General features: G+C 41.8%; 1 protein-coding gene and 1 non-coding gene across 7 annotated transcripts in view; both read left to right on the top strand.

Annotated features, from left to right (window-relative positions):
* Positions 1-26,925, top strand: part of PIP5K1B (phosphatidylinositol-4-phosphate 5-kinase type 1 beta) — a 361,155-nt gene that overhangs the window by 247,733 nt on the left and 86,497 nt on the right. For all 6 annotated transcript variants that reach the window (XM_016190557.2, XM_060199750.1, XM_060199751.1 and 3 more), the window contains 4 exons: positions 4,587-4,798; positions 9,202-9,285; positions 9,402-9,450; positions 11,944-12,028. In XM_016190557.2, the coding sequence (XP_016046043.1) occupies positions 4,587-4,798; positions 9,202-9,285; positions 9,402-9,450; positions 11,944-12,028 (430 nt within the window). The remainder of the gene's footprint in view (positions 1-4,586; positions 4,799-9,201; positions 9,286-9,401; positions 9,451-11,943; positions 12,029-26,925) is intronic.
* LOC132540977 (U1 spliceosomal RNA) lies at positions 19,266-19,429 on the top strand. Its single transcript, XR_009552183.1, has one exon. It is a non-coding gene; the product is annotated as a U1 spliceosomal RNA (small nuclear RNA).

Below are 26,925 nucleotides of genomic sequence, written 5' to 3'. Positions count from 1 at the left end.
ACATCTTGAGGGTTTTTTGTTTTGTTTTTGTTTGTTTTTGCCCTTGACACAGAGTTTATAAATACCCCTCGTGTGGGTAAGTTTGAAAATACTGGAGATTTTTATCTTTATTTTTCTGACAACACAGAACTTATAACCATACTAAATATTCTTAGTACTGGAAATTGTTCCCAGGCATTGCAATCATGAGTCAAAGCCAGTTTCTTTTTTGCTGCTGTTGTTTCTGGGCCTTTGCTGTTTTGGGTCAATTTTTTTTTCAGATAGAGACAGGAGAGAGAGAGAGAGGAGGAGGAGAAAGGGAGGGACTTTTGGATGTAGTAATAGGGTCATAAGTCACGTAGAGGGGAAGAGAGGACTGGGCATTTTTTTATGGGAAAGAAAGGGGCCAATTATGTGCAAATGTAGACAGTTGTAAAGATGATAGTTAACTCGTGTCTGCAACCTTGGGAGAACTGTGGTGGCTTGCAGTGGAGTAATTGGGGATTTAGAACTCCAGAGGTGGGAATGGTATGGAATTATACCCCTGTTGACATGTAATTTTTTTTTTTTTTTTTGCCTCTAGGGTTATCACTGGGGCTTGGTGCCTGCACTAAGAATCCACTGCTCCTGGAGGCCATCTTTCCCCTATTTTTAAAAAATGATTCTTCAAGTTTTTTTTTTATTTCTTTATTGGGGGATTAATGGTTTACAGTCGACAGTAAAACACAATAACTTGTAAGTGCGTAGCATTTCCCAGTTTTCCACATAACAGTTCAACCCCCACTAGGTCCTCCTCTGCCTTCATGTTCCAGGGACTGAGCCCAACCCACCCACCCACCCCAGAGTCTTTTACTTTGGTGCAATACACCAATTCCAGTCCACGTTCTGCTTAGTGTTTTCCTTTCTATTCTTATTTCTTGTAAATCAATATTATATCACTAATAAAATTTAAAAAGAGAGAAGGCGAGAGGGGGCAAGGCACCACAGTACTGAAGCTTCCTCCAGTGTGGTAGGAAAAAAAAAAAAAAAAAAGGACAACAGCAATCAAAAAGCTATACCCCCTGGGTGTCAGTTTAATGTAGAGGAGCCCTATCTTCACAGTAACTCTGTATGATTGTAGCCCTTCTATCTTTACTTATTATTATTTGTGATTAATAGTAGGTTACAAGATTATAAGATTATAATGTATAGTCAGTCCCACACCACACCCCACCAGAGTTCTGTGTCCCTACCCTCCCATCTCCCAAACATAACCACCATAGTTCTCACAAGTCTTAGAAACAGTTTGCTTGCTTCTAGTTTTCCCCCACCAGTTTTTGGGTATTATTTCTCTAGATTCCACATAGGAGTGAAACCATCTGAGAGCACCTGGTAGTTGTCTTTCATCTCTTTACTTATTTTGCTAAGCATCATCACCTCCAGTTTCCTCCCTTTTGTCCAGAGGACACTATATCATCTTTTTTGATTGCTGAGTATAGTGTTGCATGGAATATGTATCCAATAACAACTTCTTTTGCCTCTAGGATTATTGCTGGGGCCTGGTGCCAGCAATACTAATCGGTTGTACCACCACCCAGCTGCCTCCCATAACTTCTTTAACTAGTCATCTGATGATGGGCATTTAGGCTGCTTCCACTCTTTGGCTATTATAAATAATGCAGCTATGAACATAGGGGTACATATGTCCCTTCGAATTACTGTTTGAGTGTCCACTGGGTAAATGCCTAAGAGTGGTACTGCTGGGTCATAAGGTAATTCCATTTTTTTGTTTGTTTGTTTAAGGATTCTCTACAATCTTCCAAAAGGGCTGCACCAGTTTGCATTCTCACCAGCAGAAGAGCAGAGTCCCCTTTTCTCCACAACCTCTCCAACACCTGTCATTTTCTGGTTTGTCAATGTAAGCCATTCTCTCAGCCAGAGCTGAGCAGTGTTCTGGTCTTGGCTCTCTCGCTCTCTCCCTCTCTCCTTCCCTCCCTCCTCTCCTTCCCTCCCTCCTCTCCTTCTCTCCCTCCCTCCCTCCTCTCCTTCTCTCCCTCCCTCCCTCCATCTCCTCATTAAAAAAAAAGAAGTTGGACATAAGAGCATGAAACCCATAGTTCAAACCTAAGTGCAGGGGTCAGGCAGTAGTGCAGTGGCTTAAGCACAGATGATGCAAAGCACAAGGACTTGCCACAGAATCCTGGTTCGAGCCCCTGGCTCCCCACCTGCAGGGGGGTTGCTTCACAAGGTTGGCAGGTGTCTATCTTTCTCTCCCCCTCTCTGTCTTACCCTCTTCTCTCCATTTCTCTCTGTCCTATCCAGCAACAATGACATCAGTAACAACAACAACAATAATAATAACCACAATTATTTAAAAAAACCTGAGTGAAGCTCTGGTTCTCTCATAAATAAATAAATAAATAATGGTTAAAAAAGAAATCTTTGGAGTCAGACAGTAGCACAGCAGGTTAAGCACAGGTGGCACAAAGCACAAGGACCGGTGTAAGGATCCCGGTTCAAGCCCCTGGCTCCCCACCTGCAGGAGAGTTGCTTCACAAGTGGTGAAGCAGGTCTGCAGGTGACTGTCTTTCTTTCCCCCTCTCTGTCTTCCCCTTCTCTCTCCATTTCTCTCTGTCACATCCAACAATGACAACATCAATAACAGCAACAATAATAACTACAACAAGGGCAACAAAATGAAATAAATAAATAAATGAATGAATAAAAATCTTGAAGGAAAATGAAGTGTATACACTCTGCAATAATTGATACTGGGTTTTAGTCTACTTTTTGTCTTCCTTACTAGTGCTACAAATACATAAACACCCAAGGATAATTAGACTTTTCAAAAGCCATAGTCCCTGTAGTTCACAAAGCCTTTTGTCATCTGGCATCTATCCATATAATGACAGCTACAGGTCTCTGAATTTTCAGACCAGAATCTCTCCTCTCTTTAAAATATCATAAATGTCTGATCAAAAAGCAATTGGGCAGAAAGAGAATAAAGCATATCAGAAATTCTGAATGAGTATATCCCTGGTTAAGCAGTATCCTTAGACTCTGGGCCTGAAAGGCATTTTCTCACTCATATAGAGAGTCAGATTATGCTGCTGTCTTGCTGGGTGGAATTATCTGACTTTCCAGCTGGTTTTAACTTCCTTATTTATTTATTTATTTATTTATTAAATTTATTTATAATAAAGTTCTGTGACCCATCCCCTCCACTGTGACCCATCCCCTCCACTGGAGGCTTTACTATTCTTTATCTCTCTGGGAGCATTGACCAAGGATAAATCTGAGCTGCAGAAGGTGGAAGGTCTGGCTTCTGTAATTGTATCTCTGCTGAACATGGGTGTTGGCAGGTAGATCCAAACTCCCAGCCTATTTCTAAGCTATTTCATGGGAGAAATGCCAAGCATTTAAAAATCTGTTATTGAAAATTGTCATACAGACTAAGGAAAATAAAACTTTATTGCAGGGGAAAACATAGTTTCCATGCAGTCTTTCTTAATGAAGAGTCTTGGGTGTCAAAATCCCTCCTCCATGCAGACACCTTTGTGAGAGCCTCTGCCCTCTGCCTTGTCTCCTGCCATTCTCCTCTCTGAGCATCACTTCCTCCTGTGTCTGACTGGTACCCAGAGACTCTTACTTCCTTTTTTCCCTACCGTGGGCCAAGTGGATAAACAAACATTGAGCCCTGTTTTAAAATCAGACTTGCCACACGGGGAACTGAATGGCGACTTTGAAAGATACACTTAGAAAAGGAGACTGTTGGACTTCTTCATAATTAACATTTTGAAAGCAGATTTCAGATCACACAAGAATTCCTACGGACTCTTCATGCCGAGGAGGGTATAAGCTGGAAGAGACTATTGATTGTCCATTTCTCTACCCTAGTGCTAAAGACTGTTGATGCAGGAGTCCCTGCCTGGGCTCAGAGAACCTGCAGTTATTTATAAACTGTGTTGCTTGTGAGTGCATTTTCCTCTCTGTGTCTCTCAGATTTTTTTTTTTAACTGTAAGATAGACAACATGCTAGGAACTAACTCACAGAGTTGCAAGGATGGAACACAAGTGAATCATTTAGCACCTGGCACAAGCAACATGTTCAATAAATGCTAGTACAACATCCATAGATGGTTCAGAAAAGATTGCTCCTCAGGCACAGAACTGTGGGGTTGGGGGTGGAACTATACCTTGATAATGTTATGACCTTATAAAGCATTATTAAATCACTAATAATAAAAGATTGCTTCTGCCTGGAAGGTTGTATAGCTGGTCTTGCATATAAGGTTCCCAAGTCCAATCCTTTGCATCAGATGTACTGGAGTGACGTTCGGCTTCTCATTCTTTCACTCTCATTCATAAAGAAATCCGTCATTAAAAAGGATTCTTAACTCTTTGCTGCTTTATACTTGAATGAATATCTTATCTTGGAGATAATTGTGATTATCCTTACCACATATACATAACCTTTTAATAACCTCACTTGCTTTTATTTTTATTTTCTCTATCAGTCACTGCCTGGAGGGACACAGGAGCTATTGGTCCAAGTTCTCTGCTTCTGTGAAAAGGAGACTTACTGGTCATTTGAATTAACTGGCCATCTGGATCTTTCACTTCCTTAGGTATTAGAGAGCTTCAAGATCATGGACTATAGCCTCTTGCTTGGAATCCATATCTTGGATCATTCCCTCAAAGAGAAAGAAGAAGATACTTCGCAAAATGTGCCTGATGCTAAGAGGCCTGGGATGCAGAAGGTCCTCTACTCAACCGCCATGGAATCCATCCAGGGTCCAGGGAAATCTGGGGATGGGCTCATCACAGAGAACCCAGACACGTAAGTAAAGTTACCTACCCACATAACCTGTTGATCATGGCATCAAAACTGCATCATTTACATCAGAGGTAAGCAGTGCTTTGGTAAGGAAAAAAAAAAAAAATGGGAGTGGAGGTACATAGCATAATGGTTATGCAAAGAGAGTTTCATGCCTGAGGTTCCAAAGTCCCAAGTTCAATCCCCCTGCACCATCGCAAACCAGAACTGAGCAGTGCTCTAATTAAAAAAAAAAAAAAAAAAAAGACATCATTGGGTAATGAAACACAGCCATTTCCCCTTCTTGGTAGCTCTACCTGAAGCTAAAATGAATTAAGCAGCCTCATTTTTTTTCTTTTTACCTATAAGTGGCAGTTCATCCCATCATTATCATTCTCTCAGTCTTATATATTAAACCATCCTTGCATTCCTTGGTTAAATCCCACTTGACCATCATATAAAATCCCTATCCTATCTAGGTTTATTATACAGTCTTCTTAACATATTGCTGAATCCTTTTCAGTATCTTAGCACAGTCACATGGTCTCTTTTTTCAAATGGCTCCATATTTTAACAGTGGGTGAAAAATGTCTTTGCCCCATTTATTCTGTTTTCAAAACATCTGCCACAATGAGGGGATGAGATTTTCCATTTGAGCAAACACGGCAGTAGGCATTATGTTCTTATCTGTTGAGATTATGTCATAGTTCAGAATTTTTTATCTACACAAGAGGGGGTTGTTGTTCTAGTCCACGTACCTTGCCAAATGGGATCTCTTGTGTCATTCAGATGTAGTGGCAGCTACAAAAGTAGTATACAGGTATAAAGTGCATATTGAATAACAAAACAAATCATGACCATTATTTATTGGAATCGAGTATTGAGATAGTTGACTGTACCATATGTGTATACTAACTAAGGAAGAAAATGAAAGTAAAGAAATTGTTTTCCTTGGCCATAAAGGCTTGCTGGCTCAGTCAGATCACTCACTAGGTAGTGTGTTTCCTTTGCCATGCAGAGGGCCCGGGTTTGAGCCCCAGAACCACATGGGAGGTGCTGCGATACCAGAAAGCTCTAGTGCTGTGGTGTTTCTTCCTTTCTCTATTCATCTCCCTGTGTCTCTTTCTCTGAATGAAAAAGTGGCCCAGAGTGGTGAAATCATGCAGCTCTGCAAAAAAAGAAGAAAAAAAAAGTTGCATTAATGCCTGTCTTCTAGGAATAATAGTGGCTTGATCACAGAACCACAGGGATATTCCATGTAGCATCTCCATACCCACAATATCAGTATCCACCATACTGATGATATAGAATGATTTCTTCTATAAATAATTTAACTAACTAAAATGGATGTTAAAGGTAGAGTTCAAGCCCCCAGTTCCACATGGTTGCACCACGCACAGCGTCAGCAGAAACACCATGAAAAATGGAGTCATGCACCATTTCTCTCCCACCATCTTCTCTCCCTCCTTCTGTCTGTCTCTCCTCTACCCAAAATCTAAAATTAAATTAAAAGGAGCTTTGATACCGTGGTATCACATGGACAGGAAACTCCAGTGCTTATTTATATGGGATTTGACAGTGCTGTTACCAATTGTTCAGCAATGTGATTTCAAATCCACACCTGGTGATTATAAGTCAGCACACTGTCTACCAAAGTTCTGCCCCCCTCATAATTCTTGCAGAGTCCAGGAGATAGTTTGATTATCCTTTTTCTTGCAAGTTCACTTGCTTTAGTTGTCTATATTCCACATGTAAGCACAAGTATCTCATAGCACAGCCCCAGCAATAATCTTTGTGTGTGTGTGTGTGGGGGGTCTGTTAAGGTAGCCAGGTGGTGACTCACCCAGTAGAGTACACATATTACCCTGCATAAGGACCTGGGTTCAAGTCCATGGTGCACACTTGCCGGTCGGGGGTGGGAGGGTGCGGTGGGGGAAGCTTCACAAGTAGTAAAGCCATGCTACAGTTATCTCTCCATCACTCTCTCCCTGGATGTCACCACTATAAAAAAAAAAAAAATGGGGGGAGTGACAGAAAAAAAAAAGAAGAAGCCACAATGAGCTAAATAGCCCTTCTTGATGGGATACTAAATGCACACTTATTTATGAGCACATATGCACAGCAAAGGCTTACCAAAAGTTAGTAGTGGCTGTTTTTGCAGACAAGGTAGGCATTCTGTATTTTACTTAAAAAAAATAGTGGGAGACGGGTGGTGGCACAGTGGGCTAAGCGCACATGGTGCAAAGTTCAAGGACCTGCGTAAGGATCCCAATTCGAGGCCCCAGCTCCCCACCTGCAGGGGAGTCGCTTCACAGGTGGTGAAGCAGGTTTGCAGGTGTCTGTCTTTCTCTCCCCCTCTCTGTCTTCCCCTCCTCTCTCAATTTCTCTCTGTCTTATCCAACAACAATGACAGCAATGACAACAATAATAACGACAACGTAAACAAGGGCAACAAAAGGGAAGAAAATAAAAATAAATAAATAAAAGCACAGTGAATGTATTTTCAAGTGGGGGTCTGTGCATTCCCACCAATATTGTAGTGTTATCATATGTGTTGATGCATTCCTGTAAGCACTGTAATCAGTGAGATTGTTAATCACCGAGATAATTAAAAAACATAGTCAATAGGGGCCCAGGTGGCGGTGCATTGGTTAAGCACACACTTTACCATGCACAAGGCCTGGTTCCCCACCTGCAGGGGGAAGCTTGATAAGTGGTGAAGTAAGTACTTTAGGTCTCTCTGTCTTTCCCTCCCTCTTTCCCTCTCCCTCTCCTTCACCTCCTTTTCTTCCTCCTCTTCTTCCTCCTCCTTCACCCTCAATTTCTCTCTGTCCTATCAAATAAAGAAAAAAGAGGGGGCTGGGCAGTGGCACAATAGGTTAAGTACACATAGTATGAAGCACAGGACCTGCTTGAAGATCCCAGTTTGAGACCCCAGCTCTCCACTTGCAGGTCTGCAGGTGTCTCTCTATCTCCCCAACTCTATCTTCCCCTCCCCTCTCAATTTCTCTCTATCTTCTTGAAAAAAAAAATGGCCACGGGATTCATAGTTCAGGCACTAAGGCCCAGTGATAGCACTGGAGGCAAAAAAGAAAAAATAATGGCTGTCAGGAGCTATGGATTTGTAGTGCAGGCACTGAGCCCCAGAAATAAACCCAGTGAGAGGGAAAAAAAAAAAAAAAAAAAACTTCCATTTAGAAAATTTAGCTAGAGAGACAGAAAGGGAGAGATGCCAAAGCACTGGAGTGTCCCTCACTACTGTTGCACTTCCCATGTGGTGCTGGGGCTCACATCTGGGCCCTGAGCATAGTAATGAGTACACTCTACCCAGTGAGCTATCTCTGAGGCCTTGAGGTGTTTATTTTACACACACACACACGTTTTAAATGTTTTGCTTATGGTTTTAAAGTAGGATGACTTTGTAATTAGGTTCTTCCCATCCAGTTCCTCAGAATTATTAACTATAGTACTATTCTATTTGTGGGGAACATTTCACTCTATATTCACAGGAAAACTTTAATAAAAGCCAGAGAGAGAGAAGTAAAAGCAGAGTAATGATGGGAAAAATCCCAATAATTATCCTTTCCTCCCTCCCTACTCTTTCATTTATTTTTTGATAGGCTAGAGAGAAAACAATAGGAATAGGGGAAGAGACAGAAAGAGAAACCCACAGTACTGCTCCACCACTCATGAAGCTTCCCCCTGTGGGTGAGGACTGTAGGCTTGAACCCAAGTTCTAGCACATGATAACATGTATACAATTGGGTGAACCACTGCCCAGCCTCACAATGGTCCTTTTTTTATTTTTTTTATTTTTATTTATAAAATGGAAACACTAACAAGATCATAGGATAAGAGGGGTACAACTCCACACAATTCCCACCACCAGAACTCCATATCCCATCCCCTCCCCTGATAGCTTTCTTATTCTGTATCCCTCTGGGAATATGGACTCAGGGTTATTATGGGATGCAGAAGGTCTGGCTTCTGGAATTGCTTCCTCGCTGAACATGGGCGTTGACAGGTAGATCCATACTCCTAGCCTGTCTCTCTCTTTCCCCAGTGGGGCAGAGGTCTGGGGAAGCAGGACACCAGGACACTTTGGTGGGGTCATCTGCCCAGGGAAGTCTGGTTGACATCATGGTAGCATCTGGAACCTGGTGGCTGAAAAAGGAGTTCTTTTTAACTATAGTCTAATATTTATTAGCAATAATCTTTAACAGACAGGGAAACAGCATAATGGCTAAGCAAAGACATTCATACCTGAGGCTTGAAGGTCCCTGGTTCAGTCCCTGGAACCAGTATAAACCAGAGCTGAGCAAAGCTGTAGTTATTTTAACTAAGTCAAGTATATTTTAAAAGAAAGGTAGGGTCTTTAACTTTCCATCCATACACTCTAGTATATTTTCTGTTTGCTTGGTTCACAGAATGGGAGGCATCCCAGCAAAAAGCCACAAGGGTGAGAAGCTCTTGCTGTTCATGGGAATCATTGACATCCTGCAGTCCTACAGGTAAGGGCCGAGGGGGAGCACCGTTTGCTTCGTCATGAGTGAACAAACCCTTGGGACCATTCACCCAACTCGAGTGATGTCCCATCCCCATTTTTCTCTCTTCTGTCTGCCTTTAGGTTAATGAAGAAATTAGAGCACTCCTGGAAAGCTCTTGTTTATGATGGGGTAAGTAACTCACAATATCATAACTATCTTTATATGTCCCTCTAAGCCACTCATAGCATCATAGCTACCTCCATATGTCCCTTTCCATTTCCTTCTCTCTCTGGGTGCTGATGGAGCTGGAGTGCAGAGTCCTCTTATCTTCATCCTGTCACTTCTCCCCCGCTGGGAATATGGATCAAGGTTGTTTATGGGGAGCAGAAGGTAGGAGTTCTGGCTTCTATAGCTGCTTGTCCGCTGAGCACGGACATTGACAGATCAATCCATACCCCCAGCCTGTTTCTATCTTTCCCTAATGGACCAGAGCTCTGGATATTTCGAGGGTCCAGGATACATTGGTGAGGTCGTCTGCCCAGAGAAGGCTGGGTGGAGTCATGGTAGCATCTGTAGCTTGGTGTCTGGAAGGTGGCATGACCACCTTGAGACAAGATGATTAATGAACAGGTGTCGTATGCGTTACATTGGTTTGTTCTAGCCCTCCCCAAACCAAGAGAATTGGATCAGTCCAATTAATTTTGCGGGCCTGCTTGGCCCCGCCCCAAGGAACCCTGAGAGAGGGTTCCTGAGTTTGAGAGAAAAAGAAAGAGTGCTTGCGCCGCCGCAAAGAGACAGCCGAGTTCTGTTTGGTGATTAGTTTGTCTTAGTTTGTGAATCGTTGTTCCTGAATAAAGAAATACAGCTGCCCTGCCCAGCCGTTGTCTCCGCGTCTCTGTTACCCGACAGTGAAGCAAGCCAGCCCGGCCAGAGCCTACAAATTTTAACAACAAACAGGAACCAGAAAGTAGGATCAGAGCAAATGAGATTAGGGATTTTAGAAGAAAGCTAGGAGAACCATTTTAGGCGTGTTCCTGAGGGCATACAACTAGAGTAGTTTTGCTTGAGTTTGGTAGCCAGCCTGAGGTTGGATGAGACTATTGTCTGAGAGAATGGTGTCAGAGTAAAGAAGAAGGGCTAGAAAGTTGGATTAGGGCAGGGAGTAGTTCCCATTCGTATAAAAAAAAAAATTCTGTGGCTAAAATTAACTATTTACCTCCATCCACCTGCTTCAGGGCCCATAAGTAAATGCATATTTATATTTAGCGCCAGAGCCTCTGTAACCTATTGGTCCCTATTGGTCTGAGCTTACAGCTCATGGTCACATCTGAGGAACATTGCAGGCTAGGCCAAAATTCTTTATGGTATGTCGAAGGTGGAAGGTCTGGTTTCTGTAATTGCTTCTCTGCAGGATATGGGCATTGGAAGATCAGTCCATACCCCCAGCCTGTTTCTGTCCTTCCCGAATGATATTTATTTTTTATTACAAAGGGCAGAGAGTAATTGAGAGGAGAGAGGGAGGGAGAGACAACTTCCAGCACTGCAGACATGGAGACACTTTTTCCAAAATCACACAACTTTTTACAACCAGAACTAACTCCAAAGCCAGGTCTCAAGACCTCTGGTCCAATATGTGTTTGTTCATCCAAACAACTTCAGTCTGCTGAAGACTCAACATAGTATCGATACTTGACATTTTTAGATGCTTTCCTTCCTATCAGACTCCACAATCCTAGAATCAAAATGGAGCACTGAAGTAGCCATTTTACTATTTTTAGAAATCAGTGTCATTGATAGTAAATGATTGCTTGGGAGCTGGGGGTGCAGCAGAGCAGGCAGACTGCTGGGCTTAGAGATGTGTAGAGTTCAGCCCCAAGTGTTATATGTGCCAGAGTGCTCTGGTGTGTTCTCTCTCTCTCTCCTCTCTCTCTCTCTTTCTCCCTCTCCCTCTCCCTCTCCCCCTCCCCCTCTCCTTCATAGGTAAATAATTTGAGAAAGGAACTCTGATCAAACAAAATTAACTCTCCATCTCCATTCCTGGATTTGTAATAAAATGCCCCTTCAGTGCTAAAGACCTCTGAAACTTAATTCACAGCATAATTCAGTTCAACTCTAACTAATTGGTAGATCATTCAGCATAAAGGGGATCTTGTCTCCCAGGAATCTTACCAGTCTACACACATTACTGCTTGGAGATGAAGCCAAATCTACTTGGGGGTGATGGGAGGACAGGAGACGGGAGAGCTAGATATCACTCTCACATTGAGATTGCTTTACCTTAGGATGTCACCAATTTTTGTTCATGACTGAAAATGTTACCCTTCATTTCAGATAATGCAGAGGCCCTGGTTACTTATACAGATAGAGGGAAGGTCAGCTGTTTCACTACATAAAGCACAGTCTTATGCTGTATTCTCTTCCACGTACGCACTTGGCCTCTTCATGCTTTATTTCATCTGAGCATCTGGGATTTCTGCTCAGATGGAGTCCTCGTGCCTTCTCCCCTGAGCCTGCAGGATACAGGGCCTTCCTCTTTCCTGTCTGTCTGTCTGTCTCTCTCTCTCTCTGCCATCACCTTCTGCTTGAGGAGAGTGACTGACAGAGCCAGTTTCCCCTCCTCTCTCCTTGCTTCAAATGAAGTGCCTGAGTAGTAAACCTGCCATGCTTGATTTGTCTTTCCAGGACACGGTTTCAGTTCATAGGCCAAGCTTCTATGCAGACAGATTTCTGAAGTTTATGAATTCCAGAGTTTTCAAGAAAATTCAAGGTAAGATTCTTCTGCCTCACTGTCATTACTTACTGTTGCCTTCCCTCTGTGCATCTTGGTAAGATTTCTTTGGAAGAGGTAGAACCATTTTATCTCTAGATAACAGTAATCAGGAGTTATTTTCAAATGAGAATATGTAAATAAGGTGTACTTTCTCAGCAACTCTCAAGTATGTAATAAAATTAAGTTATCTGGAGTTAGCATTCTATATATTGGATTTTTTTTTTAACCAGAGCACTACTCAGATCTAGTTTATGGTGGTATGGGGGATTGAACCTGGGACTATGGAGCCTTAGGCATGAGAGTCTCTTTATATTGGATTCTTAAAGCTTGCTCAGAACCAGAAGTTTGTACTCCTTGACCAATATCACCTCAGCCCCTGGTCATCACTCTTCTCTGTTCCTATGAGTGCAACGTTTTTGTATTCATAGAGGTGGCATCATACAGTGTTTGTCTTACTCTGACTGACTTCACTTTTTTTTTTTTTTTTAATTTACCAGAGCATTGCTCAGCTCTGGCTTATGGTAGTGCAGGGGATTGAACCTGGGACTTTGGGGCCTCAGGTATGAAAGTCTCTTTGCATAACCATTATGCTATCTACCCCTGCCCATATTTACAACTTTTTTTTTCTTGCCAGAGCACTGCTCAACTGTGGTTCATGGTAGTGTAGGGGATTGAACCTGGGACTGTGGAATCTCAGGCATGAGAGTCTGTTTGCATAACTATTATGCTATCCCTGCATTGACTTCACTAAATGTAATGCCCTCAGGATCCATCCATGTAGTCACACGTTAAGATTCCCTTCTTTTTTAACAGCTGAATAATAATCATGTGAGTGGCTGTGCGTACATACACACCACATTTTCTTTATCCATTCCTCTTATCACTGGACATGTAGGTTGTTTTCAAGTCTTGTCTGCTTTGAATGGTGCTGCAGCATCATGGGGCCATGGACAGCTCTTTAAGATGGTGATTTCATTTCCTTCAGCGAAATACCAGAAATACCCCCATGCTGCTTTCCATAATGGCTGCGTCAATTTATATTCCTGCCAATAGCCCACAAGTCTTCCCTTTTGTCTACTAACATCCTCACTAACACTCTCTACTCATCCTAACACTTGTATTTTTTTTTATTTTTCTTTTTTTCCTTTATTGGGGGGATTAATGGTTTACAGTAAGTGTGATGGTTGGCACATGGGTGCCAACTTCTCAACTTCCTACAAAAACACTCTCACCTCCAGCCTAGGTCATTCTCCCCCATCATAACCAGGACTTGAAAGCCCCTCCCCTCTTGCCCAAAGTTCTTTGCTTTGGTACAATATACCAGACCCAATCCAAATTCTACTTTGTGTCCCCCTTTATGTTCTTATTTCTCAACTTCTGCCCATGGGTACAGTCGTCCACATTCAGCCTTCTCTTTCTGGTTTATGTCACTTAATATAATTCCTTCAAATTTCATCCATGATGAGGTGAAGAAGGTGACTTCATTATTCTTTATAACTGTGTGATCCATTGTGTATATATTACACAACTTTCTTTGCCAGTCTTCTGTTGTTGGACACCTAGGTTGGGCTGTTACATATCGTGCTGCTACGCATATAAGTGTACATAGATCTCTTTGGATGAGTGTGTTTGATTCCTGAGTATCTATCCCACGAGAGGAATTTTTGGGTTATGGGGTAGGTTCATTTCTAGCTGCCTGAGAGTTCTCCAGACTACTTTCCACAAGTGTTAGACCAACTAGCATTCCCACCAACAGTGCAGGAGGGTTCCTTTATCCCTAGAACCTCTCCAATATTTATTGTTACTATCCTTTCTGAATCAAGACCAATGGCAAGGAAAACAAAAACAAAAACAGTCCAATGGGATTACGTCAATTTGAAAAGTTTCTGCACTGCAAAAGAAGCCACCACCCAAACAGAGATTCCTTACAGAATGGGAGATTTTTTTTTTTCTTTATTCAGGAATTAATGCTTTACAGTCAACAGTAAAATACAGTAGTTTGTACATGTGTAACATTTCTCAGTTTTCCATATATCACTCTAACCCCCACATCTAGCTCATCTGCCATCGTGTTCCATGACCTGAACCCTCTCCCCAACCCCAGAGTCTTTTACTTTGGTGCAGTATGCTAGACCCAGTCCCAAGTTCTGTTTTGCATTTTCTTATTTTTCAGCCTCTCTCTCTCTCTCTCTTTTTAATTAGTGGTTTAATACTGATAGACAAGATAAGATAAAAGGGAGAAGTGGGATAAGAGGGACACAGTTCACACAACTCCCACCATTAGTATACCATATCCCATCCCGTCTTCTGGAAGTTTCCCCATTCTTTATCCCTCTGGAAGTAAAGACCAAAGATCTCTATTGTGTGCAGAAGGTCAGAGGTCTAGCTTCTGTAATTGCTGGGAGAGCTTTACATACCCTACATCAGACAAAAGGCTAATAACCAGAATATATAAAGAGCTCACTAAACTCAGCAACAGAGAAACAAACAATCCATCCAAAAATTGGGAGAGGATATGGACAGAATATTCACCCAAGAAATGAGATCCATGACCTGTCAATGCCCATGTTCAGTGGGGAAGCAATTACAGAAGCCAAACCTTCCACCTTTTGCATCCCATAATGACCCTGGCTCCATACTCCCAGAGGGATAAAGAATAGGAAAGCTATTGGGGAGGAGGGGATGAGATGCGGAGTTCTGATGGTGGGAATTATGTGGAGTGGTACCCCTCTTATCCTATAGTTTTGTCAGTGTTTACTTTTAATAAATTTAAAAAAAGGAAAGAAATTAGATCCAAAAGGCCAACAGATATATGAAAAAAATATTCCATGTCATTATTGTGAGAGGAATTCAAATAAAGACAGTAATGAGATACCACTTCATTCCTGTGAGAATGCCACTTGTTTCTTACATTCTGGTAGTGACCATTCAAATAGATGTGAGGTGATATCTCATTGTGGTACTGATCTGCATCTACCTAGTGATCAAAAATGTGTTGGTCATTTGTGTATATGCTTTGGGGAAATGTCTATTCAAGTTCTTGGCCTATTTTATAATTGGATTATTTGTTTCTTACTGAATTATGTGAGTACTATATATATTTTGGATATTAACTCCTTCTCTGATATGTAGCTTACATATATACTTTTCCCTTGCTGTAGGTTTCCTTTTGTTGTTCCTTTTGCTGTGAAAAAGCTTTTTACTTTGATGTGGTCCCACTATTTTACTTTTGTTTGTTCTTTTGGTATCATATAATTTTTATTTATAAAAAGGAATCACTGACAAAAACCATAGAAGAATAGGGGTACCACTCCACACAATTACCACCACTAGAACTCCATATCCCATCCTTGCCCCTGATAGCTTTCCTATTCTTTATCCCTCTGGGAGTATGGACCCAGGGTCATTATGGGGTATAGAAGTGGAAGGTCTGGCTTCTGTAACTGCTTCCCTGCTGAACATGGCCATTGGCAGTTTGATCCATACCCCCAGCCTGTCTCTCTCTTTCCCTAGTGGGTTGGGGCTCTGGGGAGGTAGGGCTCCAGGACACCTTGGTGGGGTCATGTGCCCAGGGAAATCCGGTTGGCATCATGTTAGCATCTGGAACCTGGTGGCTGGTTAATTTCTTTTTTTTTTTTCCCTTTTGTTGCTCTTGTTGTTTATCGTTGTTATTATTGTTGTTGTTATTGCTGTCATTATTGTTGGATAGGACAGAGATAAATTGAGAGAGGAGGGGAAGACAGAGAGGGGGAGAGAAAGAGAGACACCTGCAGACCTGCTTCACTGCCTATGAAGTGACCCCCCTGCAGGTGGGGAGCCGGGGGCTTGAACCGGGATCCTTCCCCAATCCTTGCACTTCGTCGCCATGTGCGCTTAACACACTGCACCACCACTCAACTCCCATGGTGAATTTCTTATATGGAACTGGTAGCATAATACGTATTTTTAAATGTATGACCTCTAATTTTCATATAATTGCATGAATATGTATGTATAATTTCTCACGTCATATATATTCTACAGAGTCACAATTTAAAGTTGCAATGCAGTGTTGAAAAAATTACATGATATGCCATCATGTAATTATTCTTCAATGCTGAGAATCAACTGTTTTTCTTTTTTCTATTTCTAATATTTTTCTGAGCCTCATTTCAGATTTCATGTTGTGTCCAAATTTAGGATAATTTCTTTAGGCTCTATTCCAAAATACATGTAACTGTATAGAAAGATTGTTCCACCCTAAGCTCCCAAGTCTGTATTCTTCCTGCCTTTAACTAGAGTTATTCTTTTTAAATTACACTACTCTGATAAGTAAGAAAATGTTATCCAACCATCTTATGTTGCATTTCTTGAGTACTAGTGAGCCCCAGCTATTAGTTATATCTATCTGTCACTTGTAATCCCTTCGAGAACTGAGCTTCATAAAATTTCCTGTTTATTTTAGATATTTTCCAGATGATTTATAGGAAGTCACTATATTAGTGATATCCCCCTCTAACTCAATTTCATGCCAAGAAAAACTGTTGTTTCGCATTTCATTATCTCAGTGGCATCTTAAAACTTCCAAATTGAGACCACTATAAATTCACTCTTTCAAACTGAGCACTGTTGGTCATTTGAACTGCTTTACTAGCCATTTAATCATCAATGGAAAATGCCTCTTCAAATTCTCTATTTTAATTTGGTTTCAAAAGATTTATAAGTAGTGGATTTTCTATATTTTTATGGATACAAGTTTCTTTTTAAAAAAAAAAAAAAGTTTATAGGGAGTTGGGCGGTAACGCAGCGGGTTAAGCGCACATGGCACAAAGAACAAGGACCGGCATAAGGATCCCAGTTGAAGCCCCCAGCTCCCCACCTGCAGGGGAGTCGCTTTACAAGTGGTGAAGCAGGTCTGCAGGTGTCTATCTTTCTCTCCCCCTCTCTGTCTTCCCCTCCTCTCTCCATTTCTCTCTGTCCTGTCTAACAGTGACGAGATCAATAATAACTATAATAATAAAAAAAAATTTTTAAGTTTATTTATTGCCTATAGGGTAATATCACTGGGGCTCGGCGCCAGCAATATTAGTTCACTACTCCTGGCAATCATTTTTTTTTTCCATTTTATTGGATAAGACAGAGAGCTACTGAGAACAGAGGGGAAAATAGAGAGGGAGAAAGAAGAGAGACACCTGCAGACCTGCTTCACTACCCCCTGTAGGTGGGTAGCCAGGGGGCTTGAACCCGTATCTTTGTGAAGGTCCTTGAGGTAACTGCTATGTGCACTTAAACAGGTATGCCACCACCTGGCCCCCTGGATACAAGTTTCTATTACATGATATATAATCTCTAGATATTTTCTTTCATCCTGATAGTAGTCTTGCTTTTTTGACAATATCCTCTGAAGTATAAAATCGTTATATTGTAATTAAGTTTTTCTTTTTCCTTTTTTCACTTGTATTTTTTCTGTAATATGAAAAATCACTGCCTACTCAAGGTCATGAACATTTAACCCCATGTTTCCTTCTTATAGTTTTTTTTTTAATTTCTTTATTGGGGACTAATCATTTACAGTCTACAGTAAAATACAGTCGTTTGTACATGTATTAATTTCTCAGGTTTCCATATAACAGTTCAGCCCCCACTAGGTCCTTCTCTGTCTTTTTAAAGTTTTATAGGCCTGGTTCACACACTTAGGTCTGTGATCTGTTTTGATTTAACTTCTAGTATGTGAAGTGAGATAGGTTCCAGCTTCATTCTTCTACACACGAGCATCCAGTTGTGGCAACAACATTTATTGAAGGATTCATTCTTCTATTAAATTAGCTTATTACCCTTGCTTATTACCCTTGCTTAAAATAACTGTTCACAAATTACAGGATTTATTTCTTTTACTTTTTTTAAGTTTATAAAATGGAAACACTGACAAGACCATAGGATAAGAGGGGTACAATTCCACACAATTCCCACCACCGGAACTCCATATCCTATTCCTCCCCTGATAGCTTTCCTATTCTTTACCCTTCTGGGAGTATGGACCCAGGGTCATTATGGGGTGCAGAAGGTGGAAGGTCTGGCTTCTGTAATTGCTTCCCCACTGAACATGGGCATTGACAGGTCAATCCATATCCCAGCCTGTCTCTCTTTCCCTAGTGGGGCAGGGTTCTGGGGAGGTGGAGCTCCAGGACACTTTGGTGGGCTCGTCTGCCCTGGAAAGTCTGGTTGGCATCATGTTAGCATCTGGAATCTGGTGTCTGAAAAAGAGTTAAGATAGAAAGCAGAGCAAATTGTTGACTAATCATGAACTTAAAGGCAAGAATATTGCAGATGGAGATTTGGGGTCTCCATTTTAGAAAAAGCTATTAGGTTTAGTTTGGGTATATTCCAAGGGGCCCATGACCCAACTAGTTTTTTGCCTGCACCTGATGTCTAACATGCAGGTAACCTATGCTTTTTTTTTTTTTAAGATTTTATTTATTTATGAGAAAGATAGAAGAGAAAGAACCAGACATCCATCACTCTGGCACATGTGCTGCTGGGGATCAAACTCGGGACCTCATGCTTTAGAGTCCAAAGCGGTGGCGCCACCTCCCGGACCACGTGACCTATGCTTTTTAGGGCTTTCTGTTTGCTTGCTACATTTATTGGCACACTGCAAACTGCTGTGTACTTTTGCTTTAAGGTATGTTTTTCCCCAACTCCTGGATATATGTACTTATGTCCCACCTCATAGACCCTGGTCTATATCTAGGTTCTGAGGTTTGTTAAGAAGTGTACCACCTGAAATGAATTTAAGGAGTCCTATGAGCTAGGAAAGTTCTCAACAGAGTGAGGAAGATGGTGGGTTCACATTCCACACCTGACATCTCTGGATGCAGTCCGAAGTGAAAATGCCGAGGTGGTACTGGTTGCGTTGATTAGTTTGGGATCAGCAGATGCAGTATCAGTTGGTATGAATTGGGAGAAGCATTCAGTAAAGTGAGCCTCACCCTAGAAGTTTCAGGACTGGGAGAAATATGGGCTTTATAGAGAAAGAGGAGAATTTCTGCTGTCTTAGGGTTTAAGAAAGCAGTAGATAGTTATAACTATAACCAAATCATTTGGCAATTGGGTTAACTTTGAAAATCTCATTGTTAGGATTTTCTGTAGCATATAAAACCTCGCCATAATTTATGTCCTTTTATGCTCTTTACTTATAGCTGTATCTTATAAAGGAATACCACCAGTTGCTTTTGTTCTTCCTGGTCTAAGCTTTTAGAAGATCTGGCAGGGGAGATACCATGATCACGAAGGTGGTTTTCCCAGGGCGAGGCTTATCCATTGCACTCCGGATGTGCTGACCCCTGCGATTTCCCCAAATGTGGGAAACTCGACTGCATAATTTGTGGTAGTGGGGGACTGCGTTCGCGCTCTCCCCTGTTTTAATAAAAAAAAAAAAAAGATTTAATATTTCAAAGAGCAAGTCATTGTTGGGAATGTATTAACAATTTGAGCCTACTGTTAGAATTCAATCTGATTGCTACTTTGAAGTCTTAAGTGCTTAGATTGAAGGAACATATATACTCAGAGCTATGGTCTATGCAACAGAAAGTTTGAGACATTCGATCCATTTTTCCCCTCTCTTATAAACTGAATAATTTGTGAAACTGTAAGTTAATAGGAGTGTATATTAACACCATTCCAACCACTAAAAGTCTGTGTCCCATTCCCCCAAGTCCCCCACTCTCCAGTGAAGCTGAACATCTACCCTCGCATTCCACCCAGAGATTTTTACTTTGGTGCCCTACTCCAAACTCAGCAAATCCTGCTTTGAGTTTCCCTTTCTGTTCTTTTTTTTTAATTTTTTTTTTTTTTTTTACTATCTTTATTGGATAGAGACAGAAATTGAGAGGGCAGGGGGAGATAGAGAGGGAGAGAGACAGAGAGATACCTGCAGCCCTACTTCACCACTTGCAAAGCTTTCCCCCTGTAGGTAGGGACTGGGGGACCAAACCCAGGTCCTTGTGCATTGTAACATGTGCTCAACCAGGTGCGCCACCACCCAGCCCCCTCCCTTTCTGTTCTTCTTTCTCAACTTCTGTTTATCAATGGGATCATCCCATACTCACGTCTTTCTGATTTATCTCACTTAACATAATTCCTTCTGGCTCCCTCCAGGGTTAGAGAAGGTGGGTTCATTGTTCTTAATAGCTGCGTAGTATTCCATTGTGTAAATATACCACAGCTTTATCAGCCACTCATCTGTTATTAGACACCTGATTTGCTACCAGATTTTAGCTATTATGAATTGTGCTGCTATGAACATAGATGCACACATATCTTTTTGATTGGGTGTTATGGAGTCCTTAGGATATAGCCCTAGGAGAGAAAATACTGGGTCATATGGCAGGTCTTTCACTTTTTTTAAGTTGGTTTGTATATATTTTTTTTCCTTAAATGTATGTGGTATTTATTTTGGGGTATGAAGCATGGCCAGCCTTGATTTTTGTAGTATATTTATTTATTTATTTATTTGCCTGTACTGTCTTGTTTACATCAGTGTTACAAAATTTGGAACTAGAAGCCCACAGTGTGGTGCCAAGGGGGTGGCATGTGGCGGGGGGGGGGTGGAGAATAGAAAAAAAATTTTTTAAAATTGAAACTGGAAGTGTCAGTTTTGAAAACTGTTCTTTCTCAATATAGTTTTAGCTCTTCTGGTCTCCTCACATTCCAATGTGAATTTTAGAATAATTCTATGGACTTCCAAAGAACAAAAAAGACAGCTGGAATTTTTATTTGTGTTGTGTCAGTTCTTTAGATGAATTTGGGGTATATCACTAACTTAATATTACATTCTCCATTCTGAGAACATAGGCTCTGTTTTTATTCAGGACTTCATTGATTTCTTTTTTTTTATTATTTAAGAAAGGATAAATTAACAAAACCATAGGGTAGGAGGGGTACAACTCCACACAATTCCCACCACCCAATCTCCATATCCCACCCCCTCCCCTGATAGCTTTCCCATTCTCTATCCCTCTGGGAGCATGGACCCAGGGTCATTGTGGGTTGTAGAAGGTGGAAGGTCTGGCTTCTGTAATTGCTTCCCCACTGAACATGGGCGTTGACTGGTTGATCCATACTCCCAGTCTGCCTCTCTCTTTCCCTAGTAGGGTGTGTCTCTGGGGAAGCTGAGCTCCAGGACACATTGGTGGGGTCTTCAGTCCAGGGAAGCCTGGCCGGCATCCTGATGACATCTGGAACCTGGTGACTGAAGAGAGTTAACATACAAAGCCAAACAAATTGTTGAGCAATCATGGACCCAAAGCTTGGAATAGTGGAGAGGAAGTGTTAGGGGGGGTACTCACTGCAAACTGTAGTGTACTTCTGCTTTCAGGTATATATTTTGCAGTAGTTTATGGATACGTGTGAACATAAGCTCTCTCTCACAGAAACTGGTGTATATCTAGGTTTTGGGACTTTGTTAGAAAGTGAACCACCTGAGATGGAATTAGAGTATACTATGAAAGGAAAGGTCTCACCTGAGTAATGAAGCTGAAGGGTTGTCATCCACACTTGAAGTCTCTGGACACAGTCTGAAGTGAAGCATGTTGAGGTGGCCATTGTTGCGTTGATTAGGTTGTGATCGGCAGATGCAATATTATTTGATATGGATTGGGAGAGGCATACGGGAAAGTGGGCCCTATCCAAGGATTCCAGGACTGGGGGAAGTAGAGGCTCTATAGTGGAGTTGTGAGGTTCCTGCTGTCTTAGGGTTCAAAAAGACAATCGTTAGTTAATCACATTATTTGGTAATTGGGTTAACTTTGAAAAGTCCTTTTGTTATGGTTTGCTGTACAGTACCCAGTATCTTGTATATAGCTGTGCTATGTTGGTTGCTTCTGATCTGCTTGGTCTAGGCTTTTGAGAGAGTCCGCCTATCAAATACACAGCCTATATATTAAAAAGATTCAGTCTGTGTTTTAAAAAACTTTGAGACATACAATTAATTTTCCCCCTCTCACATTAATTAACTAGTGATTTATATGACTACATTTAACTAGGAGTGTACATAAACACCATTCCCACCACCAAAAGACTGTAACCCATCCCTCCCACCCACTCCCACCCCCCACTGGCCCAGGAAGCTGCATGTCTACCCCTCACCACAGGGCTTTTACTTTGGTGCCCTACTTACAATTTGGTCAGGTCCTGCTTTTAGTTTCCCTTTCAGATCTTCTTCTTCAACTTCTGTTGATGAGTGGGATCATCCCATACTCATCTTTATCTTTCTGACTTAGCTCACTTAACATAATTCCTTCTAGCTCTGTCCAAGATGGGTCAGAGAATGTGGGTTCATTGTTCTTGATAGCTGCACAGCTTTCTCAGCCACTCATCTGTTGTTGGGCACCTGGGTTGCTTCCAGGTTTTAGGTATTATGAATTGTGCTGCTATGTTCATAGGAGTACACACCTCTTTTTGGTTGGGTGTTATGGAGTCCTTGAGGTATAACTCCAGGAGAGGAATTACTGGATCATATGGAAGGTCCATATCTAGCCTTCTGAGAGTTTTCCAGACTGCTCTCCACAGAGGCTGTACCAATTTACATTCCCACCAGCAATGTAAAAGGGTTCCTCTGTCCCCACAACCTCTCCAGCATTTGTTGCTGCTGTCCTTTTTGATGTATGCCATTCTTACAGGAGTGAGGTGGTATCTTAGTGTTGTCTTAATTTGCATTTCTCTGACAATCAGTGACCTAGAGCAGTTTTTCATATGTTTGTTAGCCTTTTGGATCTCCTCTGAGGTGAATGTTTTGTTCATATCCTCTGCCCATTTTTGGATGGGGTCATTTGCTTTTTTGGTGCTAAGTTCGCTGAGCTCTTTATATATTTTGGCAATTAGTTTCTTGTCTGATGTATGGCATGTGAAGATCTTCTCCCATTCTGTGAGGGGTCTCTTTGGTTGTTTAATAGTTTCTTTGGATGTGCAGAAGCTTTTCAATTTGATGTAGTCCCATTGGTTTGTTTCTGCTTTAGTCTTCCTTGCAATTGGGTTTGATTTATCAAAGATGTCCTTGAGGTGTATGTGGGAAAGTGTTTTACCAATGTTTTCCTCTAAGTATTTGATTGTTTCTGTTCTGACATCCAGGTCTTTGATCCATTTGGAGTTGATTTTTGTTTCTGGTGAGATAAAGTGGTTCAATTTCATTCTTCTGCATGTTACAACCCAGTTTTCCCAGCACCATTTATTGAAGAGAGCCTTCTTCTTCCATTTAATCCTTTGGGCCCCCTTATCAAAGATTAGATGTCCATAGGTGTGGGGATGACTTCATTGATTTCTTTCAACGATATTTTACAGTGTGGAATGTATAAATGTTACACTTTTCTCCTTGCCCTTTTATTCAGGTTATGATAGTGCCAGGGACTTTCATGCCTCTGTATGAGTCCATTGTGTAAACCTCTGTGCTGTTTCCATATCTTAAAGTTTATGCTTTTCTTAAGTTTATTCCTATTTCTTAATTATATTGTGAGAGGACTCATTTTCTTCTGTTAATCATTTCTTTGTTTACAAGGACTTTGACTTTGAGGAATCAGATAAATATCCAATCATTGTTTTTCTTTTACTTTATTTTATAGGTTGGTTTGTGTATATATTTTTTCCATAAACTTCTGTGGTATTTATTTTGGAGTATGAAGCATGGCCAGCCTTATTTTTAGTAGTGTTAGCCATAGTTAGCCAGTATTTTTAGTATTAGTTAGCCATTGTCCCGGAATTATGTATTGAATAAAGTCTTTCCACTCTTGAAACACATTAAAATCCTTTGTCACTTTTATTATTGTACTGTTAGCAATGGCAAAGGAAATACGAACACTTTCCCTCCTTTACATTCCCTTAATATATCTTGGTTTTACTTATTTATCCTGAGAGGTTCTTGTGTTCCGTCCCATCTCTATTTCTTTCTTCCTCCCTCTTTCTCTCTCTCCCTCCCTCCCTCTCTCTTATCACTAAGGTTTGCTGCCACTTCTTCACATAGAAAGACACACAGACAGGGGCCAGGTAGCAGTGCAGTGGGTTAAGAGCACATGGTGCAAAGTGCAGGGACAAGTGTTAGGATCCCAGTTCAAGCCCCCAGCTCCCCATCTGCATGGGACGGGGTGTCGCTTCACGGGCGGTGAAGCAGGTCTGCAGGTGTCTGTCTTTCTCTCCTCCTCTGTTTTTCTCTCCTCTCTTGACCTGTCCAGCAACAACAGCAATGGCAACAATAACAGTAATAACAGCAACAGGGGAAGCAAAATGGGGGAAAAAGGTCAGAGGTAGATAGCATGGGTTATGCAGCTCATGCCTGAGGCTCCAAGGTCCCAGGTTCAATCCTCTGAACCACCAGAGCTGAGCAGTGCTCTGGTAAAAAAAAAAAAAAAAAAAAAAAGAAGGGGGGGTGGGGAGAAAAGACACACAGAGAGAAAAACACCACAGCAGCACAGCCTCCCTAAGTGCAGTGTGATCCAGGCTGTAATCTGGGACGAGCCCATGGCAGAGCAAGCACTGTCTTGGTCCCCATCTTCTCTTGTATTGTCCACAACATTCCGAATATCACTTCCACTTCAGGGTAGTTTTAGCCATCCATTCTCAACCCTCACTGTGTTTTTACTTGGATATCTTAAAAACTAACCTCCTTGGTGCTGGGCAGTGGGGCACTTGGCTAAAGGTACACATTACAATGCACAAGAAGGACCCAGGTTCAAGTCCCCAGTCTCTACCTGTAGCGAGAAGCTTCATGAGCAGTGACTTAGAACTGCATGTGTCTCTTTTTTTCTCTCCTTCTCTATTTCCTTCCCCCCTCTCAATTTCTCTCTGTGCTATTAAATAAAATAGACATGAAAAAAACTAAAAGGTTTACTGAAAAAATAAATAAAATGAAAACAAACTTTCTTGACTTTAGAACTCTCTCCTTTAGTGTCTCTTTCTCCTTCACACATGGGTAGTTTGAGAGTTGGGTTCACTGTCTCACTTCCTTGTCTCTTGTCACTTTCCACTGCCCTCTAGTTGACTTTCTAATCATCACTTCAGTAAATGTTCCTCCCAAGGTTGTCAACAATCACTGTTGAAGTTGTTACATAACTTCCTGCCTTTCCTTAAACCCATAGTCCTTGGACTAAGGAGACTGAATGGCGGTCATGCAAAAGAATCTCATGCTTGAGGCTCCAAGGTCCCAAAATAATTTATTTAAAAACAAAGTGGCTAGATGGTGTTGCAGCCAGTAATGCGCATGGTTACTTAACCCTGCCATAGGACCCATGTTCAAGCCCCAGTTCTCACCTGTGGGGGGAAGCTTCACAGTGGTGGAGCAGGTTTCAGTCGTCTCTCATTCTTACACACACACACACACACACACACACACACACACACACACTTTAACAAGGAAATGAAATGCTGAAAACCTAAGAAATTAATTATCAATTTAGACAACTTAAGAGACAGACAGACAGACCCACCTGGGGTTTCACGCTGTGGGTGGGAGGAGGTCACAGCTCTTCGCCTCCCAGCTTCTAAAAAAAATAATAAAGTACCATTAAAAGGAAAACTTATGGGAGCTAAGCAGTTGTGCACGATTAAGCACACATATTTCCAAGCAGGAGAACCCAGGTTTGAACCCCTGCTCTCTCCACCTGCAGGGGGTCTGCTTCATAAGCAGTGAAAGCAGGTGTCTGCCTTTCCCTCTCTCTATCTCCTCATCCTCTCTCAATTTCCCTCTGTTCTGTCTAATAAAAATTAGGGAGAAGAAAGAAAAAATGGCCACCCACAGCGGTGGATTCATAGTGTCAGCACTGAGCCCCAGTGATAACCCTGGTGGCAATCTAAAAAAAAGAAGAAAACTTAATAACAAATAAATCCCGTAGCCTGAGACAAACGGCCTCACTTCTCAGTGCAGCATGTTCTTAATTTCAGTCCTTACATGGGACTCTCCTGATTCCCTTCTAGTTCATGGTAACATGTGTGTTCTGCCAGGTGAGCCAAAACTCAGTCCCTTCCAGATTGCCAGCCTCTCACACTCTTCCTTGGTGTCCTTTGACAGAGAGAAGTTGAAAGGGGAAGAGAAACTGAGATGGAGAGAGACACCTATAACACTGTTTCACTGCTCGAAAAGCTTCCCCCCTGCACGTTGGGGCTGGTCCGTGCACGTGTGCTCATCGGGGTTTGCTACTGCTTGGCTTCTCCTTCGATAGCTCGTGACCCTTGCCTCACTCTGTCAGTAGTAGTTCCTCAAAGTTGATTCTCTGATTCTGTCTCGTCCCCCCCCCTTTTTTTTTTGGTAGAGACAAAGAAACTTATAGAGGGAAAGGGAGATAAAGAGGTGGAAAGAGAGACACCTACAGTACTGTTTCACTACTTATGAAGCTTTTCCCTCCCCCCCTGCTGATCTGGGACTTGAGCCCAGACCCTCATACGTGGCACCACTGCCCATCTGACCGCCAACTTAAAGTTTCCAAATACTATATTGAGGAAGCTATATTGAAAGATAAGAGTTAGGAAAGTGAGCACATAGACGGTTACAACAGAGGCCGTTGTGCAAATAATCTGCCTATGGTGGAGGAGTTAAGAGAAAATCAACATAATTGGTTCACATATTTACCATTAAAATCAACTTTGAGGGGCCGCGTGGTAGTGCAGCGGGTTAAGCATACATGGTGGGAAGTACTAGGAATGGCATTAAAGATCCCGGTTCAAGCCTCTGGCTTCCCACCTGCAGGGGGGTCGCTTCACAATTGGTAAAGCAGGTCTGAAGGTGTCTATCTTTCTCTTCCCCCTCTGTCTTTCTCTCTGTCCTATCTAATAACAACAACAAGGGCAACAAAAATGGGAAAATGGCCTCCAGGAGCAGTGGATTTGGTGTTGCAGGCACGAGCCCCAGCAATAGCCCTGGAGGCAAAAAAAAA

This window comes from Erinaceus europaeus, chromosome 10 (genome assembly GCF_950295315.1).
Source record: "Erinaceus europaeus chromosome 10, mEriEur2.1, whole genome shotgun sequence".
Taxonomy (NCBI): Eukaryota; Metazoa; Chordata; class Mammalia; order Eulipotyphla; family Erinaceidae; genus Erinaceus; species Erinaceus europaeus.
The sequence above is the reverse complement of the archived record's forward strand: the minus strand, read 5'-3'. Positions and strand labels throughout refer to the sequence as shown.